Source organism: Amphibalanus amphitrite, unplaced genomic scaffold (assembly GCF_019059575.1).
Source record: "Amphibalanus amphitrite isolate SeventyFive unplaced genomic scaffold, NRLGWU_Aamphi_draft 000004F_arrow, whole genome shotgun sequence".
Taxonomy (NCBI): Eukaryota; Metazoa; Arthropoda; class Thecostraca; order Balanomorpha; family Balanidae; genus Amphibalanus; species Amphibalanus amphitrite.
The window spans coordinates 840,536-864,121 of record NW_024881501.1 but is presented as its reverse complement, the minus strand read 5'-3'; the positions used below and the strand labels follow the sequence as shown (position 1 = coordinate 864,121).

The window sequence follows — 23,586 nt, the reverse complement described above, 5'->3', positions numbered from 1 at the left end:
AGCCCCGGAAAAACTGTCAAGTGGAACCTAATTTCATTGACCTCGAGGTCACCGATGACGTCACAGTTCAGGTCAAAGTAAAAATTATCGATATTTGGATTGTTCACTTTTTGGGCTCTGGCTGCCGTCTTACAAGCCAGATCAGGCTGATTTTTGGTTTACACACTCGTGAACAGATGCTTTAGATACCCTGAGGGTACCAAACTTGTACTTTGATTTTCAGGTCAGGGTCAGGTCATCATAGGTCACGGAAATCTTATGTCATAAGTCGGTCACGTGACACATGTTTTATGGTCCATTTAGGCCATAGTTTTCGAATTCGGTGTCGCCTGTGTCATTTGAGGCCATTTTCATCTGAATATAGCAGAGGTCAGGTCACTCAGGTCAAAAAAGGTCAAATTTCAAAGTTGATATTTTTCAACAAAAAACATGTCTATCAGATGCAGTTTGAGCTCCGGAACACGATGTTGCTATTTATATTGGTGTACGATGTCAAATTCGTACAGAAAAATTGATTTGAAAAAAAAAATTGTTAACTTTTTGTTATAATGCGTATGACTTGGCCATTTTTGAAGATACGATAGGTGTTATCACAAGTGTATTCGCGGCCATTGGGGCGACGTAAGAAAAGAAGAAAACAACTGGCCCCAAGAACTTTAAATTATCAGTTAGCATGCACCTTTTCCTTGATATGTAGAGAATTTACCATTAATTGTCAGAGAAAATTGCATTTAAAATCTTCCATTTATGTTTTTTTCATCATTTGCACAGAATGTTCTTTTACTAAGCTAGAAACACTAATTAGAAATAGTTCCCGCATCATCAAGAACAATAGGGAAGGCTTGGAGTGAATACAATAATCTAAACAGTTTTGTAATCCATGTGAAGACACTTCTAAAATTGCCTGTAGAAATATTAAAGGCAAAAGTTCAACTTTTTCACAAGACGGATGGCTATAAACCTATTCAACGTGTGACAACTCAGCCGGTATATCGTCGCCTACAGCCCAGCTTTCCCTAGTGACCGATAGAGGCGCTGCTATCGATGTCCGCCCGTGCCGCCTAACGATCTGGCTAAAACTTGCTAGAGTAAGTCATAAGCATATTTGCTATCATATATATTCCGTTTTTTTTTTTGAAAAGTCAAAACGTTTTTGAAAAAGGATAATACAAATTTTAATTTATATATATATATATAATTTTCGAAATTTTAAAAGTTTTGACAATTCGAGACAGCAGTTTGATAGCGCAGTTCATTCTGAGTCCTCTCATGCAAAGAAATTGGATCTATTATTTCATAAATATGCAAGATATTACAACAAAAATTACCCGACGTTTCGTTTATTTTAACCTTTTCAAGGGTAATTACCCTTGAATACTACTATGTAATAGGGTAATTACCCTTGAAAAAGTTAAAATAAACGAAACGTCGGGTAATTTTTGTTGTAATATCTTGCATATTTATGAAATAATTGTCACATTACAACTCAAATTGGATCTAGCTAAAAAACTGAGCTCTTGGGAGCGATTCCCGTGGTTCAATGTTTTGCGTCGAAATCGGCCGAACATGACGTCACTCTGACGTCATTTCCGGCCGACCTATGATAGATACGAAATTCAAATTTTGACACAAGGTGTCAAATTGATGCAGCCGAAGGTACTGAAAGTTTGGCGGCGATACGTCAAGCGGTTTAGAAGTTATTGCAGAAAACGGGAGGGGCTATGAATAGCCCCCCCCCCCCCAGTGGGGCGCGGGTTAATGAGGTGAGGTCACTTGACGTTACCTGGTGACCTGACCTTGAGTGACGTTGGTCTGAAATTTCCACAGCATGTGTAGAAAAAGATGAATGATAAGATGTGCCAAAAATTGCGGCGCTTGAGATTTTCTATATAAAAAACGGAGCGGGGGGAGTGTTCAAGCACCTTCCACCTCCAGCAGGATGCAAATTGCGTATCACTATAATTATTGCAAAATGTGACAGGCCTATTTACTCGGGATTGTCCTTGGCATTTCAGTGCCTCGTTCTATATGACATGGATGACATCAAGACTGGATGGTTCAGCGAGCTAAGCACCCTTTGGCCGGGACAGTGTCTTTCTCTTGAAGTAGAAGAGGTGCTCTTCCATGAAAAATCGAAATTTCAAGACATCATGGTCATCCAAAGGTATGTAAGTTATTAAATTAAAATCTGTATGCATGTTACCCAAGGATAAATGCATAGGTGGTTCGATATGTGTTGTATGGTAACCTTGCGCTGTCACACTATTGTTACCATATTGGCATTGCGTCGATATAGTCAGATTTTGTAAGCTTATCGGTTTGCTTCAAGTGCAGACATGAATACGGGACGGGATAAGCAAAAGGAATGAATAGAAATGACGCCTTGGAAATAAATCATCATCATCATCATCATCATCAGTCAGTATCTTACTATTTGAACAGGATCCGTCTGTTTGTTTGTTTGTTTGTTCGCCACGCCGTGTAGTGGGTTCAATTTGACTCGCCTACAGGCCAGACGGTATGTCATAGGGGGCTGAAATTTGCACACCGTCTAGGTGACAGAACGGGTCAGTGCCTTTTCTAGGTTTCCACTCGCTGGGGTGAACGGTTGGCACGTGACACGCGCTGGAAAAACGCCAATGAAATTTTGATCGGTTCTTTGATCTTCATTTAGAGCCGGGGTCGACGAACTTTGTGAACTAAATGCATGCCGATCGGCGGCGGGTGCCTCGTATTGGCGGTTGACTTTGATTACGAGCGAGCGAGCGCAGCGAGCGAAGTGAGTCTTTTCAATATAACGGAAAAATCTCAGTATGAGCGGCCCGGCCCGGCCCGGCCTGTAACGCTTTTGAGAGGCTTATATCTCAGCAACCGCTGGACCGATTGGCCTGCGGTCTTTTTTGTTGGGTAGCCCCATCCCTTCTACCCCGTAATTGACTACTTTTGATACATCTCAGTGACCGTCGTGGCACGTGCCACGTGAAAAGTCAAGGGTGTTCAAGCTGTTTTGCAAAAGTAGTGATTTTGAGAGGCTCATATCTCAGCAGCCGCTTGAGCGATTGACTTGCGGTAATTTTTATAGGGTAGCAGCATCCCTTCTACCCAAAATAGGATACTCTCGATGCATGTGGGTCACTCCCAGTGCACGTGCAAAATACAACATTAACACGCGCAGTGGAAGGGTTGCGAGTACTACGCCCAGTGGAAGGGGGGGCGGATGTCGCCCCCCCCCCTAAGATCTCAGCTCCCACTGGAGCTAGAAAGACGAAATTTGGAGGGTAGGTGGGGGCCATGGGGAACTCTGTTGTGTGTGAATTTCATGACCCTAAAGGCCTGGCTACACTATGCGTTTTCTGCGTGCGTTTTTTGCGGGTTTGCGTGTTTTGCGTGATATCGTTCTAGAAAAATAACGATATTACGGTTTTGTGATGTTTTTTTATATTAAATTTTAGTTAATATCAAAATTATATTAACTTCTGTATCCAACTAATGGAAAAGTTATATCATTTATGACTTTTTTCTAGAACGATATTACGGAAAAAACGCAAACCTGCAAAAAACGCACGCAGAAAACGCATAGTGTAGCCAGGCCTTAAGTCAATATCTTCAAGGTCAAATGAGGTCAAATGTGGTCAAATCTGCCATATTAGCGACTTTTTTGCGTTTACACGCCGATAACTCAAAAAGTTACCGGCCAATTTTTTAAATCTTTCACTATACGAAAGAGCAAACATTTGCGAGTATGTATGGTGAATTTCTAGTTAATCCAACAATAAATATGGCAGTTAGAAGCCTGCTAAGGGTAAGATGTCGCCGGCTGAAGCGGCATCGGCCGACGCGGGAAACGCGGCAATCACAATTTTGTGTTTACACACTCATAACTCAAGTTGTTACCGGCCGATTTTCAAAATTCTTTGACCATATGATTGCCTGTACATTTCTCAGTCTTCTCACCGAATTTGACGCGAATCTAATATAATCAGCGGTAAGGAGCTCGATGTAAAGACGGAACCGTCCCGCCCCGGCACAGTCTACAATTCAGGCGGCGCGTAACGGCTAGCGCCGGCCGCCGCGCCGCCGCGCCGCCGCGGTGGCAGGATGTTTGGCTTTACACCGCTATTACTAGAAAAGTTGTGAACGGATTTTCTTACTTCTTGCACGAGAAGATCCGCAATTCAATTCTGGACAGGTAGCCGAAATTTCACATTGATATTATGCTTGCGGCGCGAGTTATTGGCGAAAAACAGGAGGGGTGGGCGAAATCCGCCCCCCTTCCACTGCGCGTGTTAAGAGGTGCCAAATTTGTTCCCATTTCAGTAACTTGGTAATTACTGGGGCGATTTCGCTGAAACTTGGCATACAGGTAGGCACCCACCAGGCAATGCATTCCCATGTGTTGCGGTTAGGGTGCTACTGCACGTGCACACGTGCAGGGGGCGTTTCCAGATCTCGAGAACGGCTGGGCCGATTGCGCTCAAATTTGGTACACGGTTGGGGACCAGTTAGTAGGGTGCCGTGCAAAAGTCATTTTGGACCCCGTTTGCACGTGCGCACGTGCAGAATGCCGCTTCCAGATCTCAGGAACGGCTGGGCCGATTGCGTTCAAATTTGGCACACCGCTAGCGACCAGTTAGAAGGGTGCTTTGCGCAAGCCCGTTGAAAGCACCCTCTGGCCCTTCCGCACGTGCAGGGCTCACTATCTCGCTCGCTCGTTCTTCGCCCAAAAGGCGTTTTACTGGTAAATAGTAGTGGCCCAAGAATGTGTTGATTTGGCATAGAATAGTGCATGTATGGCCTAAACTTTTGAATTTATTTTAAAAGGGGATAAAAATGCAAGAAATTACCCAACGTTTCGCATTCACATGATGTATTCAAAAGTGTCACAATCGCACACTGAGACCCATGACTAAGCAATAAATGCAAAAACCACAGTGTGACTACAGTCACTGGCGGATCCAGGGGGGGCCACCGGGGCCATGGCCCCCCCCCCCCCAAAAGCCTGAAAGGGGGGGCCAACATATCTTTTGGCCCCCCCCAAAACGCTTGAAGAAAAATTAATGTGAGATGGTTGCGTAGTAGATACCTACTAGAATCAGCAGCGTGATTCAATAGCGTAGAGAAAGTCAGGGGTGCGGGAACTACTTTCAGACTGGGGGGGGGCACACCATAATAGAGATCAACCTAGGGTCCCCCCAAATCTAGTTTCTCACCGGTTTTAGGCCACTTATTTTTCATCTCTTGGCTTTTTCAACAAAAAAAGAAAACATTTGCAAAAAGGGCGGTATTCCGTCTGAAAGTTGTGGTGGCACCGCCCCCCACTGGTGGATTCAGGGAGGGGGCCACCGGGGCCATGGCCCCCCAAAAGCCTGAAAGGGGGGCCAACATATCTTTTGGCCCCCCTCCCAAAACGCTTGAACAAAAATTAATGTGAGAAGGTTGCGTAGTAGATACCTAAAAGTTAGAATCACCGGCGTGATTCAATAGCGTAGAGAAACTCAGGGGTGCGGGAACTACTTTCAGACTGGGGGGGGGGGGGGGCACACCATAACAGAGATCAACCTAGGGTCCCCCCGAATCTAGTTTTCTCACCGGTTTTGGGCCACTTATTTTTCATCCCTTGGCTTTTTTCAACAAAAAAAAAGAACACATTTGCAAAAAATGGGGTATTCCGTCTGAAAGTTGTGGGGGCACCGCCCCCACGGCCCCATAGTTGGGGGGTGGGCAAGCTGTCCCCACTGCCCCGGTTCCCGCGCCTATGGAGAAACTACCTGGTTTACTAGCTTCCTTCATAAAGTGTCGTCATGTCTTGTCGTCACCCGAGAAGGTCTTATTGCATACATATCGATTGAACTGTCAAGTTAACAAACTTGCTCTGGCAGCCTGACCTGACATGACCCGGCAATTTTTCATTCACGGAATATGCGCAATAATTTTTTAGGAACACTCACTGAGTTGGCGCTGAAAAGCTTGTTTATTTATTTATTTTTATTTATTTATTTATTCTATCACCAACAGGGCAACCCCCACTTACAGGTGAAGTCACAAAAAACACACACGCACACACACACACATACACACACACCTCATGCAGACAATAACAACCACGCCCGATAAACGATTGTATGAGCTCGATATGCTATGCCTTGCCTATATATCTAAAATGTCAAATATGACAAGGATTAAAACGTAAAAAATGAACGGGAAGAGATGATAGGAAAAGATATACTGCAAAAAAAGGAATAAAGTAAAATAGTGTTGTAAAAGACACTGCGCTAAATAGATGTTATGTACTTCACAACATGCTTTTTAAAAGCGCCAGGAGCATCAGCAAAAAAATCTGCTTCTGGTGAGCTACGTAAAAAGGAGTTCGCCACGTGTGACAATCTCACAAACAAACCTCGCTTCATAGTGTTCACACGTGGACAGGGTTCATAAAAAAGTCTGCTGGTGCGGACCGATCGGGTGGGTGCATGCATGCCGAAACTGCTGAGTAAGAGCCCGGAGTCATGACGTGAACCAAAAAGGTTTCGCATGAACATCAAATCGTGCTGGACTCTTCGGGAAGATAGGCGTGGCAGTCGGAAGTGGCTTAAGAGATCGGCATATGACAGCGATGAGAGGTGTCGAGAGGACGTATGCGCACAAAGCCACATCAGAAACTTGTGCTGCACTCGATCGATCCGCACCGTGTGGGTTTCAGCCGCACCCGCCCATATCACGCTGCCGTATTCTAAAATCGAGCGGACGTTGGAGAAGTACGCACAGAGTAGTGCGTTGGTGTCAAAATTTGTTTTTCGGCCGGTTTGAAATGATCGAATGAGCAATCCTAGGCCACGGTTCGCCTTTTTAACAATTTCGTTGACATGTGAGGCGAATGTGAGCTTCGTGTCTAGTGTGATGCCGAGGTCTCTGATTTCTCCAACGTGCTCGAGCTCAGTGGCATTGATGAAATAATGGGTTTGGACGGGTGCACGCCTGAGAGTGATCGTGAATGACTTGCATTTTCTTGGGTTTAGGGCGAGTCCCCACCTGACAGACCAGGCAGCGAGTCGGTCGAGGTCGGCCTGCAGCAGTGGTCCGTCAGATGGCGAGACAATTTTGCGGAAAATTTTAACGTCGTCGGCGTACATAAGGCAGCCGGCGTTAATTTCTTGCGGTAAATCGTTAATGAATAGTGAAAACAAAAGTGGTGCCAAAAGGGATCCTTCGGGAACTCCAGACAGAACTGACGTCCAATTTGACGTTTTGCCATTCACAATGACCCTCTGACGTCTTCCGGACAGATACGAGACGAACCAATTTAAAGCAATTCCTTCAAGTTTGTAGGACTGATTTAGTTTATGAAGAAGAAGCGAATGGTTCACGCTTTGAAAGGCGGCCGAATAATCTGTATATATAGCGTCCGTCTGATAACCGTCCGAAATGGCCTCCCACGCAGCCTTGAGGTACACAGCAAGGTTTGTGATACATGATCTCCGCGGTACGAAGCCATGCTGCTCAGTGCATAGTACCGGGGCAACATGCCTAAATAACTGGTCGTAAATTATGGTCGTTTTGTTTGGTAATTGTACAAGAAGCATATCAGGGACCTTTTTGTCCCTTCCCGTGAAACGGTAAAAGACTTATTTCGGTCAGAGCTCAGGCCAATCTCTAAGGGGTCAGTCGGGTCACTTATTTCTTAAAAGGGTCCTTACGGCATCCAAGGACCAATTCCGGCTTTTGAGTGCACCACATCAGCATTTGATGCTGCGACAGATGGTGAAATATGAATATATGTTACAGGCCGTATGAAAATTGTCCGTTTGCAAACGGCCTGGCCCAGTCAGGGCATATGAAACAGCCTGAAAACACCGGCCGTTTGCAAACCATGACCTGAAATATCAGACCGTTTGAAAACGGCCTAGTTAGTTTCGGCCTAGCGGATCCAGGGGGGCCACGGGGTCATGCCCCCAAGCCTGAAAGGGGGCAACATGTATTTTGGCCCCCAAAAACACTTAAGAAATATGAATGTGAGAAAGTAGCGTAGTAGGTAGAAACTACCGTATCATTAAAAATATGTGAGCTTGAGTGTTGGTCTCGTCTTCACCCAAGAAGTTCTTATTGCATACTTTACCTCTCGATCGACGCGTGAAGTTATCGTGTAAGTTATCATGAATCCGATCGCGACGAAACTTTAGCACCCTCATGTTGACAAAGTCTGAAAATTTCATGACCCTGACCCAAGTGACCTTTGACCTGTGGCCTATTTCTCGAGACTATCCGTGCGTTCGGAGAGCATGGAATATTCACCGTCCCCTGGAATATTCCCCGTGCCGCGTTCGGAGGCGTATCTCTCTGAACGGCCAATCTCCGGGAATGTTCCGCGCGCATGGAGTATTCCACGGATTCCACGTGGAATGTGCCTCTCCGAACGCACCATATGTTTGGCCATGTTTGAGGCCATGTTTGGCCGGAATCGCGATTCCGCGTATGTCGGCTCACATTATCCGCTCGTTTACAGTCTTTTCGTGGTTTAACCCTCGCCGGCCGAGGGGGGGGGGCGGGTGCCGCCCCCCCCATAGGGTTTTTTCGCGATAGCTCCGAACACGCTGGCGATAGAGAGCTGAAACTTGGCATACCTGACCTTTGATCCAAGCCGCATCTTTTGACACCAACCGCATTTTTGGGTCAGGTCAGGTCACTGACCTATGACGTCATAAGTGAACCTCTGCACGGTCTTCAGATGTCGCAACTTTGCAACGCCCTCACTGCCAGAGGAGATGTCACAGGGAAATGAAACTTGCAGGATCTAGTATCCATTATGAGTCTCACAACTTGTATATCTCGGATTTTTCCTAAAGGTCATATGAGGTCAGGTCATTTTCGTGACCTCACCATTATAAGTCAATGGGGAAAAATTCAAACTGCTATTCTGGCGCCGGGAACGATCTCCAACTATCTCAAGCACACAGAATCGTGATTTGATGCACTCCTTGCAAGGTTAGATGCGTCACTTTTGCAATGTTGACCTTCCGTGACGTCATTTATGACGTCATCAAGGTCATATTAGTTTTTCGTCAATAACTCCCGATCAAATTGAGCTAGCGAGTCGAGAAAGCCACCAATGGACTCAGGAAGACCTGCCGGATCGAATGATATGCGACATGACCTCTTTCGACCAACTTCGTGACCTGGGGGTGCTGACCTGACCTTGACCTGAGGTCAACACCCTAAGTTGACCTGACCCGAACAAATAGTATATCATTCGACGCGCCTGAGCGAGGCGAACACGATGCTGCCAAAATCGCGGCTCTGCGGCCGTTTTTTGCGAAGTTATTCGCCAAAAACTGAACCGTACCCTGGGGCACTTGACCTGACCTCAGAGGTCACCGGTTGACCTAGGACCTTAAAATCGGGTACCAATCTCTGCGTCTCGTAACGGCGCACACGCTCGTTTTTTCCGCGACGCGCTAGCTCCACCAGGGGCGAAACGGCGAGGGGGGGGTCGTACCCGCCCCCCCCCCTCGGCCGGCGCGTATGTAGAAAACCAATAGGTCCGGCGAGGGTTAAAACGCTCAAACATGTGAAATGATGTTGGTCCCAACCATTGTGGTAGGTGTCAATGTCACCTTAGGGTCAAGTCAGGTCATTGACCTTTGATGACCTCGGTGCACTTTTCCGAGTTTAACATGTTTCTAGGATAGTTTCGTTTAGCTGATTTTGAATTTAGCATTTAGCAACCATTTGAACATTTACGAAGTAGTTTTGATGCCTTCGTATCATGTTACGTGGCTGCCAGTGGTAGTCGGACACCTGCTACACGGACGCCCATAAGTACTGGTTGACCTGGTTGACCTGACCTGGCCTGCCCCGACATGGCCTAAAGGCATGAAGACATCATCTATGATCCAAACTAACATGAAATTCGTGATCAGCACAAAAAAATCTATTACAGCCTTACTTTAGGAGGTTCTGACAGGCCCTGATTTTCCCGTCTTTTGGGTCTGTGACCTGACCTGGGCGGTGTTTCACGGCACGCTGCCAGCGCTGTTGGCACTTTTGGTTTTCATGGAGACATCAACTAGCCTATACCTACAACACTACCGAAGGTTGACCTTAGCTCACGGAATGCGCTGGCAGCGGCTGGCAGCGCGACCGTGAAACACCGCCCTGGAAGGTCAACCAATGACCAAGGACCTTAAAATCGGGTATCATCGGCTTCCTCTCGTCACTCACAGGCAACACACTCGTTTTTTCCGCGAGCTCTAGCTTGATCAGGGGCCGAACGGCAGAGAGGTTCAACCGACACCTCCCAGCCCGCGAAGGCTGCGCCAAGCACCGACCCGGAGCGGTGGTCGACAAAAGCAATTTGAAGTGTTTTCAAAGTAATATTAAGGCACGGGTTGAGTGGGCTACCATTTCTCTCTCTATTTTTTTAGTTTAAAAAAATTATCGTTTCAGGGCTGTGACGAAAAATAAGTGGCCTAAATCCGATGAGAAAACAGGATTTGGGGGTACCCTAGGTTTGGCTCCTTGCACGAGTTGGCCCCCCCCCCCCCAAAACGCAAGTCTGGATCCGCCAGTGACTACAGTGTGAAATAGTTCAGGGAATTGTCTTATTATGCCTTACTTTTTTCTTTAAAAAAATGTTGGAAGTGCCAAAGGGAGCAGCGGCCTCCGTTGGAAAAACTTGAGCTGTGAAGCAGTGCCTCGCCTATGCCTAAAGACTAAAACTCGAGGCGTTTTATATATGGCACATCGGCAGCTCACTTAGATCGAGTACGTTTCTGGCGCGGTTACGACAATCAGTGATTCCATCGGTAAGCAATGCGCAATGCCTACTGCCCCAACCATTGCATGACAATATCGTCACGTAAAGTGAGCCAAGGTGTCCTGTATATTTTATTACTATACAAAAGTAGAAGGGATATATGTATTCTGCGGGTATTGTTGTACCTACTTAGGTTATAAGTCCATATACGAGTGCCTCACCTGAATTTTAACCCAAGCGCCGCTACTGGCGACCAGAGATTAATGAAGCGTTTGGGCGCACTCTATTTCCGGTTGTTTGGTTGCAGTGAGGCGTTTGAACTGGTTTCTGCAAGACTTTGAAACGCACTCTGAATCTGGCTGTTTGGTTGCAGTAAGGCGTTTGGGCGCTCTCTGATTCTGGCTGTTTGGTTGCAGTAAGCCGTTTGGGCGCTCTCTGATTCTGGCTGTTTGGTTGCAGTAAGACGTTTGGGCGCACTCTGAATCTGGCTGTTTGGTTGCAGTAAGGCGTTTGGGCGCACTCTGATTCTGGACGGAGTGATCCAGTGCACGGAGAAGGACGAGTTTTCGTACCAGGAGATGATCACGTTCCTGCCGCTGAACTCACACCCGCAGCCGAGGAAGGTGAGTGAACAGGCTGTGTTCAGTGAGAACCCGATCACCGGCCGCTGTCTTCTCCATCACCACTTGAAATGACGTCACTGTGAACGTCAGAAGTCAAATTATAGATTTGCGACGCCTAGTTTCCTCACGATATATCTGATGTAATGTATGGGACCGAATATAAAGGACCGACCAGGCAGACACGGAGACAGACAGACAGACAGACAGACAGACAGACACACAGACAGACAGACCGACAGACAGACAGACACACAGACAGACACAGACAGACAGACAGACAGACGGACAGTTTAATAGGCACCTCCATATAATGGGTTTTACGGTTCCCACTTCCCACGTCAATTCAACAAAAGTTGGAAAAGCATGACACCGTTGACTTAAAGTGTTTTTTTACAGAATAAAACAAAGAAAACGAAGGATCACAGCGGCACCGGTAAAACTTACCTTTATTTTACATTCATTTGGAAGTATCATTCCACAGCTTACTGGCGCCGAATAAAAAGCCGCGACGGGCAAACTCGGTCTTCACTCGGGGTAGCTGCCGCTGCCTACCCTCAGTCGCGCGTGTACTACGAACCGACGCGTCGGACCGCAGCACCAGCCTGCCGCGCAGTAGGTATGCCGGGTGGACTGTCCGAGCTGAGCAGCCCGTGGACCGCGGCCGCGCAGTAGGTATGCCGGGTGGACTGTCCGGGCTGAGCAGCCCGTGAACCGCGGCCGCGCAGTAGGTATGCCGGGTGGACTGTCCGAGCTGAGCAGCCCGTGTACCGCGGCCGCGCAGTATACCGGGTGGACTGTCCGAGCTGAGCAGCCCGTGGACCGCGGCCGCGCAGTATACCGGGTGGACTGTCCGAGCTGAGCAGCCCGTGGACCGCGGCCGCGCAGTATACCGGGTGGACGGTCCGAGCTGAGCAGCCCGTGGACCGCGGCAAGATCGTTTGCACGCGCCATGTCATCGATACGCTCCCAGCCAAGCTCGCTGAGCACCGGAGTGATTGCTCTCTTCCACTCAGGCCAGACACGACTAGTGCAAATTAAAGGAAATAGTTCACTTTTAACGTGGGGTTTTGAACTGGAATAGCAGCTTCGTAGCTTGAGCTGACACTAGCACAATCAGGAGCTTTTACGGCCCAACGATCACCCTAGACGAAGATTTTCCATTTCGCGTTCCGTAAAATTTGCCTTGTAGAGGAAAGCGTGCCTTGCTGAGGAATGCAGCCACGTTATCGTCAGCCAATCAGCATGCTGCTTACAGCCAATGCAGCATGCGTACTGCGTAGGTTTGAACTACGCAATATGATAAGTCAACACGTGATTAGCCTCCTTGAAGGTTAATTTGAAAAAAAAAAACATGAAAATTTCAAGAATGTCTGTAAAGGCCGTAAATCTTCCCTTGTGGGGGGGAGGGTGGAGGGGGGCGTTTTGGTCCCAGCTTTTTGTGGGGGTGGAGAGTTTGGGGCGTTTTTGGCCATACCTGACAGTTTTTTGCGTGTGTAACGAAAACCGCGGCGCGCAGCGCTGCGAAACTCTGTCTACCTTATGATACAGCAATTTCGGATCATTTCGGACCTATTTGTGATCGCAGGTCACGAGTCTAAGTGATGTGACCATGTCTCTCAAACACTTTATGATCCTTTCATTTCTACAGTGTATGTTCTAGAAAATTGAAACTTAAGGTATTACATAAGATAGTAAATTAGCAATTTGTATATCTCCCAATTTTGATATCAGTGACCCAAGTTCAGGTCAATTTTGCGACCTTCCCATTACCTGCAAGTCAATGGGTGAAAGTTGAAAGGCGACTATTTTGGAGGAACGTCATTCTAAACACTCGCAATCACCGATTTACTGTACACATGACTCACTGAACCGGGAAATGGCGCCCGTGACCCCTCGTTGTGTCCCTGAGGTCATCTCAGGTCACGAGAGGTATGTAACAGTTTTTCGCTAAGAACTTCTGATAGAGGCATGGTAGAGCGATGAAAACACCTTACGTGTGTTCAGCTCGACGATACGGATCGATTGGTATGCATGACGACCTTTTCTGGCCAGGTGACGACTGACGACCTTGGCCTGAGGTCATAAGTTTCAATGTGAAAATATAGTTGATTCGCGTCTTGACGTTCATACGCGTCTTGACGAGAGGAACACGATGCCGGTAAAATTATGCTCGTGCAAGATTTGAGTCAAAAGTTATTGTTGAAAACGTTTCCCGCAAAATGTCACCGCTCGCCATGGCTGATGCAATATCCAACATTTCCTTCTTTTCCTGACCAGGCTGAACGGTGACCTACGGTCAGAATCGTGCCTTTCTGTTGGAAATAACTTTAAAGGAAAAGGGCCACCTTTAGCATGGGGATTGAAACTGAGATAGCCATCTTGTAGCCCGTGTCCGAAAACCTATCTGTCTACCTCCTAACGGCCGATTTCGGCCTCCATTCGTAGTTATCGGCAATTTTAAAAGAAAATACGTCAGGAATGCGTCCTTATCCCAGGAATGCGTTCTTATCCGACAATACAGCCACCCGCGGCGAGGCTTTGGTTTTTTACCAATCAGCTCCAACCAGCTCAGCTTTAACCAATCAGCTTATCTGACACAATCCGACGAGTCTGTCTTCTGAACGCTGATTGGCTTGAGTGTGATGTCATCGCTATGCCATCATACAGTAGGTGCCGTAGAGAGTATCAACATAGTACCAATATGTTAAATAGTTTTAAATACTTTTTCGCGAATTGTGCACTTCTGGCACCAGTTTTAAAAAGAAAATGAAAAATAATAATGTCAAAATGAAAAACAACGATATCTTCATATTTCACGAAGGTGGCCCTTTTCCTTTAAGTAAGCCATCAATTGTTTTTTTAACGACCTTCTAGCTCTTTTAGTTGCTGACTTACGAGGCAGGATATTGTACCCAGTAAAACGCGTCTTGGGGCGACCAACGGAGCGAGCGAGAGGGTGGGCCTTGCACGTGCGGAATTGCGAGGGGGTACCTCCAACTAACTTGTGTACTGCAGTCTGCACCCTACTAACCGGTCCCTAACTATGTGCCAAATTTGAGCGCAATCGGCCTAGCTGTTCTCGAGATCTGGAAGCAGCACCCTGCACGTGCAGTGTGCACACGTGCACAATGGGTTCCAATGACTTTTGCACGGCACCCTGCTGACCGGTCCCTAACCGTGTAGGTACCAAATATCAGCGCAATCGGTTCAGCCGTTCTCGAGATATGGAATCGACCCCTGCACATGCGCATGTGCAGCAGCACCCCAACTGTGTGCACATGGATATGCATTACCTTGTGGGTGCCTGCTTATTGCTTACCTACATGCCAACTTTCAGCGCAATCGGCCCAGTTCAGTTTGGCAAACTAGGCGGCGGGAATTAGAATATGGAGGCATCAAAATATTGATTCTAGTGGGCGGAGCTTTGACCATATATGGGCATACTTGCAGACCATCACAGAAACGTCAATTCTTCAGCAACCGGCTATAATTTCAAGATAGTTTCTCCACAAAATGAAGAACAACGTTGAAGCTGCCCACCAGGCACGAAACAATAGCCCTCACCTCTTTGGTTAGTTTAGGAAAGCGTCTTAACCCTCGCATGTGTGCGGCGTTTGCCAGCTTCTAATGTGTAGGGGGGGGGGTCGGTTGGACCCCCCCCTTGCCGTTTGGCCCCTGATCGAGCTAGAGCTTCGCGGAAAAAACGAGCGTGCTGCCCGTGACGAGAGGAAGCCGATGATACCCAATTTTAAGGTCCTAGGTCATTGGGTGACCTTCCAGGTCAGGTCAATGACTCAAAGTCGGGAAAATCGGGACCTGTTAGAAAGTCGTAAAGTGTGGCTTCTAAGGGTTTTTTCGGGGTGCTGATCACGAATATCGTGTTAGTTTTGACCACAGATGATGTCTTTAAGCATTTAGACTAGGTCGGGTCAGGTCAGGTCAGGTCAACCAGTAGGCATCGTGACGAGTATTCGTAGTACGTGTCAACCGCCTCTGACAGCTTCGTAACATGTTACGAAGGCACCAAAACTACTTCGTAAATGTTCAAATGGTTGCTAAATTCGAATTCAGCTCCAAAAACTAGCCTAGAAACATGTACAGCTCGAAAAAGTGAACCAAGGTCACCCGAGGTCACCAAAGGTCAATGACCTGACCTGACCTTCAGGTGACCTTGACACCCACCCTAATGCATGGAAGCAACATCAAATCACATGTTTGAACGTTTGAAACCACGAAAAGCTTGCAAACGCGCGGCTAATGCGAGCCGACATACGCAGAATCGCGATTCTGGCCAAACATGGTCTCGGAAAAGAGGTCACAGGTCAAAGGTCATTTGGGTCAGGGTCATTGAATTGTCAGGGTAGGTGTAAAATTGATCAATGTGAGGGTACTGAAAGTTTCGTCGCGATCGGTCGCTTTTTACGCGAGTTATTCGCGAAAAACCATGGGGGGGTCCATCCGACCCCCCCCCCCCCTACACATGCGAGGGTTAAAAAATAATCAAGATATTGATTCATCAGGGCTGCTAATCCCGGCGAGAATCAATATTTTGATTCCGCAAACAGCTGGCTAATCATTATTTTGATTCTGAAATCAGCTGGTTAATCAATATATTGATTTTGCGAACTGACTTTCCGCAGACGTACTTTACTCTTCAAATTGATTTATGGAATGTTTCTTGTGTGTAAATATTGCCAATTCAATAAATTCATGAAGATATTATAAGCACAGGATCGTGTAATTTTTTTCTAGATTTTACTCTCAGTCCACGGTAGACCAGGGATCTTCAGCACTCGCCCTGGCTCCCTGCTCGAAGCTGCAAGCCTTCGAGGGAATGCGCGAAGGGAGCCGTGCTGACCTTTGTGGGGATGTACTGAGTCGGAGCCGGAACCGGAGCCGCCGGAGCCCGACCATTTTATTCGGAGCCGGAGCCGGAGCTGGAGCCGATTTTCTCCTCCGGAGCCGAAGCCGTCTGAAATTTTCACGGCTCCACATCCCTGCTTTGTAGTATTGATTTTGATTAAAAAAAAAGTTAACTTATCGTCTTTCACGTGTTCATGAATGCGTTTTTACGCATCTGTATCCCGTTCCATTTCTGTGGAGTACAGTACGATACCTATTTTGCCGAACGACATACCCAAGCCCGTTGCACAAATTGCACAATTTGAATGAAAATATGATACACGGATGTATTTGCAGTCGCAAATAATACGATGATATTCATAACACATTTCACAACGATCCCTGCAATTGCCACAAATTTGCCATCACAAAGCCCTGTTGTTGATGCTCACATCCCATGCAAAGCAATACTCACTTTTAGGACACGTCTTTTATTCAATATGGCTACGCATTTGCAAAACATGCAGTTAATTATATTTGAAACTGAGACCAAACCAATAAGACATACCGTGGACAGGTAAGAAAAACAAATGTCTGGAGTAGAGATGTCAATCGGATACCAACTTTTTGGTATACCGATACCAAACCGATACCAACTTGGTATTTGGTATCTCAATCCTAATGTGTTTGGTATTTTGTTGGTATTATGAACCCTTACTTATGTATAAGAGGCTAAGAAATTGGTAAAAAGTTGGTATTTTCCTCATCTTTCAAAGTTGGTTCGGTTTAGTGGTGTCAATCGGAACTTGAATCTTCGGAATTCCGATTTTGTCCAATGTCCAATTCGGAATTCGGTTGGACAATGACAGCAGGCTTTGGACAACTTTGGACAATCGCTTGCTACACCTCAACATTTTTATAAAGTAATCGTGTTTAACATTGATTGGCTATTAAAAAGCCAAGCTTTCGATATGATTAACACTTTTGAGCTGGTAACGATACATTAACAGCAAATTAAATAACGGTGTTGAGTGTAAACTATTGCGTAGATGTCGGACATCTTTGGACAAATGGCTGGCTTGGACATTTTTGGACGGACAGTCGACGCCAGCATTGGACATTGGACGGACATTGGACACATGTTTTCTGAAATTGACATCACTAGTTCGGTTTCGGTATTTCCCCACGGTTTTGGTTGGTATTTGGTTCCGTATCGGTATTCCGATTTTCTGTAATTGACATCGCTAGTCTGGAGAATGACCTCAACGTCTCGATGTTGCCTAATTACAAAGAGCAATTTTCGGTTTCGAATCAAATACATGAAATAAATATAAACAAAATTTGTACAGATACACTCAACATAGGGTTTATGATTAGCACGGCTACCTAAAACATCAATCCTGTCAGGTTGAGCCACTTATGTCCACACCCAAAGTAGGTCACTTTGGAACACCACACAGATCCCATATTACCACCGAAAATGGTCACCAATTGGTCCACTGATCAGCATCTTCAGAACATCCTCGACCGAATAGCTATCAGTCCTGTCTGTGTTTTGGTTCGTTTCATTTTGGCTATGCGCACGTTTTTCTACTCCGGTTCTAGGGACGAGATAGCAGTCATCACGCGCTGCACCAGCTCGTTCTTTGACAGGTTGATGACGCTGTCGTCATCCGGCAGGATAAACACGTGGCGCATTTCACCCTCGGCCCCGCCAGTCACATGCACACTTGCTTACGTCATATTGTTTCTCGCCACGAGATCAAAGTTCAAAAGGTCGTGATGTAGGTAGTCTCCGCCCAGCCCGAGTCTGGTACCTACTCCACCGGTTGGTCGGGTGTGGCCAGGTCCACGCAGCGCTGCTCTACTTCGGTCGACGCTCTGGTTGACAGGGATGGCGTCGTCTACAGTTGCCTGTCGACTGAACAGCGATTCAAGACGCCATCCTTGACCCTTTCAAGCCGATCCCCGCAACGACCAGTGTTTGATCCTTGGTTGACCTGCTGCAAACAACAGAACACAATAATTAGGACACTTGAGGACAATAAATTAGGAAACTACATGTGTTATTATTCTACTTGCTCAGCAACTATTAATTTTAGAATGTATTCAATAAAAAAATTAAATGCTTAATTTGTCACTTAAATTTCCACTGAACGCCACCAGGTGCACCAACAACTGTCATCTCATGCAGTAATATAAATTCTGCCAAAAAAGTAAATCTGAGGCAAGTTTTACCAACAGAAAAATGGGCAGCTGCTGGATTTTTTTCTTCTAAAGGCTACTTCAGATACAGAGCGTGAACAGTACAGCCCTATCCGTTTACGTGCCCATCATGTTTACGCTAATATGTGAAACAGTCTAGGCAAAAAATTCCAGCAGGCGGCTATTTTTGTGTTGATAAAACTGGCCTCTAAAATTAATTTTGGCCTGGACAATCCTGAACATCAACTATCCAGCATTCCCTGAACCAACGTACAGCCCACCGCTAAAGTAATGTAGGGTTTTACCAATCTCGACGGTTGGCTTTGACTGGCGATTGTTTACTGCGGAGTGATCGAAAAGAAGATGTCAATAGCCGGTCCCGTAGCTCAGTTGGTTAGAGCGTTGGACTCCGCGTGGTGAGAGCACGCGTTCCCGGTTATGACAGTCCGGGTTCGAAGCGCGACGGGCGCTCGACATTTATGGGCCTCCTGACAGGTATGGTTGCGGTTGGTGGCAGGCCGTAGCCAGGCGAAGTCAGTGAGGGGACCGGCCGTGCGCGGCTTTGTGCGCACGTTAAAACTTTGGACTCTAAATTCTGCCATAGAATCGGAATTGCGCGATCGGAGGGTAGAGGGCAGGGTCATCGCAACAAGCTTCGCTTAGCGGTGGCTCTGTCCTTGTGAATCCTTCCCATCAAAAGGTTCGGACTAAATTTATAAAAAAAAAGCTAAAGTGCAGCTGCAAGGGTGACGATACATATAAGCTACATTCAAAGTTTCATTGTAGTCTGGTTAATCGTTCCTAAGCTTCAGAAGCAGAACATACCCATGACTGAAACCCCACATTACTTCTGCTGTGGACTGTACGTTACACACATAATTTTCTGGATGAGCACGCATAATGTGAATAAGGCTTACGCCATTCAGCAACTTGTTTTTGTTACACTTAACATAAGCATCATTAAATATGTAGCAAAAATGGGCGAATCAATTACAAGCCAAGCTTACATACCTACTATTTAAATAAGACAAACACGAACATGCACTATAGCCTTTCAATCTAAACTCGGAACAAGTCAAAAACCTAGTTGCCCTCTACAAAAAAAGCTACAAATCAAAGTTGTAGCAACAATTGGGTGAGTGAGTCACAAGCAGAGGCTACAAACATCCAAATAATGTAAAAATACTGGACATGCACTGCCCCCATTTCATGAGTCCACCCAACAATTCTATCATGTGAGACAAAACATTATGCTTCTTGTAACTAATTTATACCGTATGTTTAAAGAACATCATATTTCACTGAAATACCACACCCAAGATATCATTTTCAAAAATATATAGCTTAAAAAGAAAATAAAAGAGTGAGAAGGCGTCCCGCGCCATAATGCTAAAACCATCTCTTGAGACGAGTTTTCGGTAATAAACGTTAAGATCACATGCCTGAAGTTGAAAAATACACTTCAAAGTATCTGAAAATATGATCCATTGTTACTTACACTTGAGAAAAGGTCGCTTAGATAAAATAAAACCGGGACTACGTTGCATCCGAACACCCACGACGCCGGCGCGAAATGGCGGGAACCGGAAATCGTGGCTAGATACAAAGAAAATCGAATATTTCTAATAAATGAATTATACGACTAAATAACGCATTTTTTATTTTCTTTTAAACAAAATTATGAAAAAATTACAAAGGCTCGTCGTTAATGATAAACAGAGCAATTTTTTAGAGCACGTTTTTGTTGAATTATGGCGGCGAAATCTTTATGCCATTCGTAAAGGTACGCGCGACAATCGGCTGATACCCATGCAGCGAAAAATTGAAGCGGGGGAGTATTTTGTTTTGACTTGTCAAAAAATCTCGCCGTCATGGGGGTTATTTCCACCGTAACGGGTCGCCTGAAGGTGAGAATGTCCCAAATAGAATCAAAATATTGATTCTATGCCCATATATGGTCAAAGCTCCGCCCACTAGAATCAGTATTTCGTTTCATATATTCATCGTACACTTCAAACATGGTTAAACATAGGCGTAGGAACAGGGGGGGGGGGGGCCAGGTGGGCAAGTGCCCACCCACTTTTCGAGGTGGGGGGGCCAACCATGTGTTTTGGCCCACCCACTTTTTACTCGAGGCCCCTCGTCTCGATTTGAGAGGACGTCGTCACCTTCCAGAATAAACAAACTCGGTAAAAATAAGTTCCACGAATCCCCACGCACGGACTCCAAGGGGCCGTGATGGATCCAAGGAGGCCCTCTGTTCATACTTATCAGTCGAAGCCCCTGCGACTGATGGCCTGAGAGGCCCTAGTGTATCTGAGGAGGTCCCAATATCCACACTGGTCTGGGGAGGCCCCTGACACTGGCGGTCTGGGAGGCCCCTCTATCTACACTAGTCAGAGGTTTGAGACTGGTGGTCTGGGAGGCCCCTCCATCCACACTAGTCAGAATAGGCCCCTGACACTGGCGGTCTAGCCGAGGCCCCCTACCCTCACTAGTCAGAGGAGGCCCCTCTATCCTCAATAATCAGAAGAGGCCCCTGAGACTGATGGTCTGGGAGGCCTATCCATCTACACTGTAGTCAGAGGAGGCCCCTGAGACTGATGACCTGAGAGGCCCTTATAATCACAACATGCAGAAGAGGCCCATGATACTGATGGACTGAGAGGCCCTTCTATTCATACTGGCCACAGGAGACCCCCAAAACTTTCGGTCTGGGAGGTCCCTCAATCCGGCACCAGTCAGAAGAGTCCCCTGAGACTGATTGCCTGGGAAGCCCTTATATTCACACTAGGCAGAGGAGGCCCCTGAGACTGATGGTATGAGAGGTCCTCATATTCACACCAGTCAGAAGAGGCCCCCGAGGCTGATGGCTGTGAGGCCCTTCTGTTCATATAACTGGCCACTGGAGGCCCCTGAAACCGGTGGTCTGGGAGGGCCCTCTATCCACACTAGTCAGAAGAGGCCCCTGAGACCGATGGTCTGAGAGGCTCTTATATGCATACTGGCCACAAGAGGCCCCTGAGACCGACAGTCAGAGAGGTCCACTCGTAATGAATCTGAGGGGGCCCTCTATCCACATTTACACTTTTCTAGGGAGGCCCCCGGGACTGATGGTCTGATAGGCCCTTTTATTTATACTGTCCACAGGAGCCCCCTGAGATTAATGGTCTGAGAGGCTCTTCTATTTATACTAACCAGAGGAGGCCCCTAGGATTGATGGTCTAACAGGCCCTTCTATTTATACCAGCCAGAGGAGGCCCATGAGACTGATTGTCTGAGAGGCCCTTCTATTCAAACTAGGCAGATGAGTCCCCTGAGAATGATAGTCCGAAGAGCCATGCGGCGGCGCCGTGGCCATATTTCGGCTCGGTAGGGCCCCACAGAGCTCATGAGAGCACCTCAAGGGCCCCTAAGTAGACACGCTTATCCCCATAAGGGTGCCACGCCGGCTTCTGAAGGCTCCTTGTAGGCATCTAAGGGCCCTTTCCGGCCTCTAACGGCTCCACCCGCTTGTGATGGCTCCACACCAGTGTTTATGAGCGCCACACAGCGGCGCCTTTGAGGGTCATACTAGTGTCTCTTAGGGCCCTATATCGGTGGCTCTGGGGGCCCCACACCGGCGCCTCTGTGGGCCACCACACCTGTGCATCTCAAGGCTCTATAGGTACATCTGAAGGACCCACACCGACACCTCTGAGGGCCCCCCACCAGTATCTCGGAGCTCTGAAGGCCCCACACCGGTGACTCTGAGGACTCACCGGCTCCTGAGAGCACCATGTTGATGTCTAACGGCTCCACAAGGCCACTGAAGGCACCACACAAACTCTCAATGAGCTCTAATGTCCATGTACCGGCCTCTGAGGGATTTAAGCCAGCGCATTCATAGCTCCACACCAGCAATTGTAAGGGCTTCACACTGAAGTATATGAGGGTTCCACACCGGTGTCTCTAAGGGCCACATACCGGCATCTCTGAGGGCCCCACACCGGCGTCTCCGAGGGTCCACATCTGGCGGGCACCCATCAGCGACTGAAGGTCCCACACTGTCGACTCCGAGAGCCCCATCTGCGTCTGGGAGCACCATGCCGTCTCTAAGAACCACAGCGGCTCCTCCGTACGAAAGATGGGCGTCTGCATGCCAAAGGGGAGCGGTTCTGAGACAGTAGGGCACCTACGTGCGAGGGGCGCCTATGAAGCCCATATGCGAAAGGGGCGTCTCAATGCGAAAGAGGGGCGCCTCTGAGGCCTACATATATGGGCGTCCACATGCAATAGAGGTCTTCAAATTGCAATAGATCAATGCCATGGGGATTGGGGGTGCATTCATAAGAAACAGGGGCGCCGGCATGGCAAAGAGAGGCGCCTTCAAGTGTCCATAAAAGAGAGACGCCTATGATAAGCGCACATTGTATGCGACAACGGGGCGACTGTTGGACATATAGGGATGTCTCTGATGACTATATATAGGGCGCTTATATGCCAAAGAGGGCGCCTATGAAGCTAATGGGGGCACCTGGGAAACGAGGAAGACATTTGTGTAAGGGTTTTCAGGGGTCATGCGCCGTATGCGGCAAATAGATTCTTAAAAAAATCGGAGGGGGAATAAGTTTTGAAAATGGTGCGGACTTTCCGCACTGTTCGCTTTAGCGGTTACGCCCCTGGGTATACATCTGCCCGATCTCAGAAGCTAGATTAGGAGGTCATACTTGAAAGCAGCCAGCTGGATGAGGCAAAAGTTGGAGGCCCCTGAAAATAGGAGGCCCCCTGGAAAAGGAGGCCCCTTGACAGGGTGGCCCACCCACTTTTCATGACGTTCCTACGCCCGTGTGGTTAAATTACAGACACTTTACAAAAAAGCAGAGACATTGACAGCTTAACAAAGCTGGCACGCAGGAACATTAGTTTGCCCCGCGTGTAAAGTAGTAAGCCAGCTCTGGATCGTCCATATAGTCGCGGCTAGTCTCGACCTCGAGTCATTGCGCCCTGAATTATGATTTTATTTGTTTGAACAGTTCACGGTAGCGTGCTAAACGAGCGGATATGCTGGGGTTGTCAACTGCTGGAGATGGTGGAGAGCGACTATTAGTGTGGCTATCGGCAGTGATCGGTGATGGTGTTGTGTCAGAATTCGTGCTAGGCGCTGAGGATGGTTGTGTGATATCA

The 23,586-nt window shown here is 47.2% G+C and overlaps 1 protein-coding gene across 4 annotated transcripts in view; it reads left to right on the top strand.

Annotated features, from left to right (window-relative positions):
- Window positions 1–23,586, top strand: part of LOC122375041 (spermidine synthase-like) — a 62,334-nt gene that overhangs the window by 17,928 nt on the left and 20,820 nt on the right. For all 4 annotated transcript variants that reach the window (XM_043354305.1, XM_043354225.1, XM_043354386.1 and 1 more), the window contains exons 2-3: window positions 2,016–2,164; window positions 11,253–11,373. In XM_043354305.1, the coding sequence (XP_043210240.1) occupies window positions 2,034–2,164; window positions 11,253–11,373 (252 nt within the window). In that variant the 5' untranslated portion in view covers window positions 2,016–2,033. The remainder of the gene's footprint in view (window positions 1–2,015; window positions 2,165–11,252; window positions 11,374–23,586) is intronic.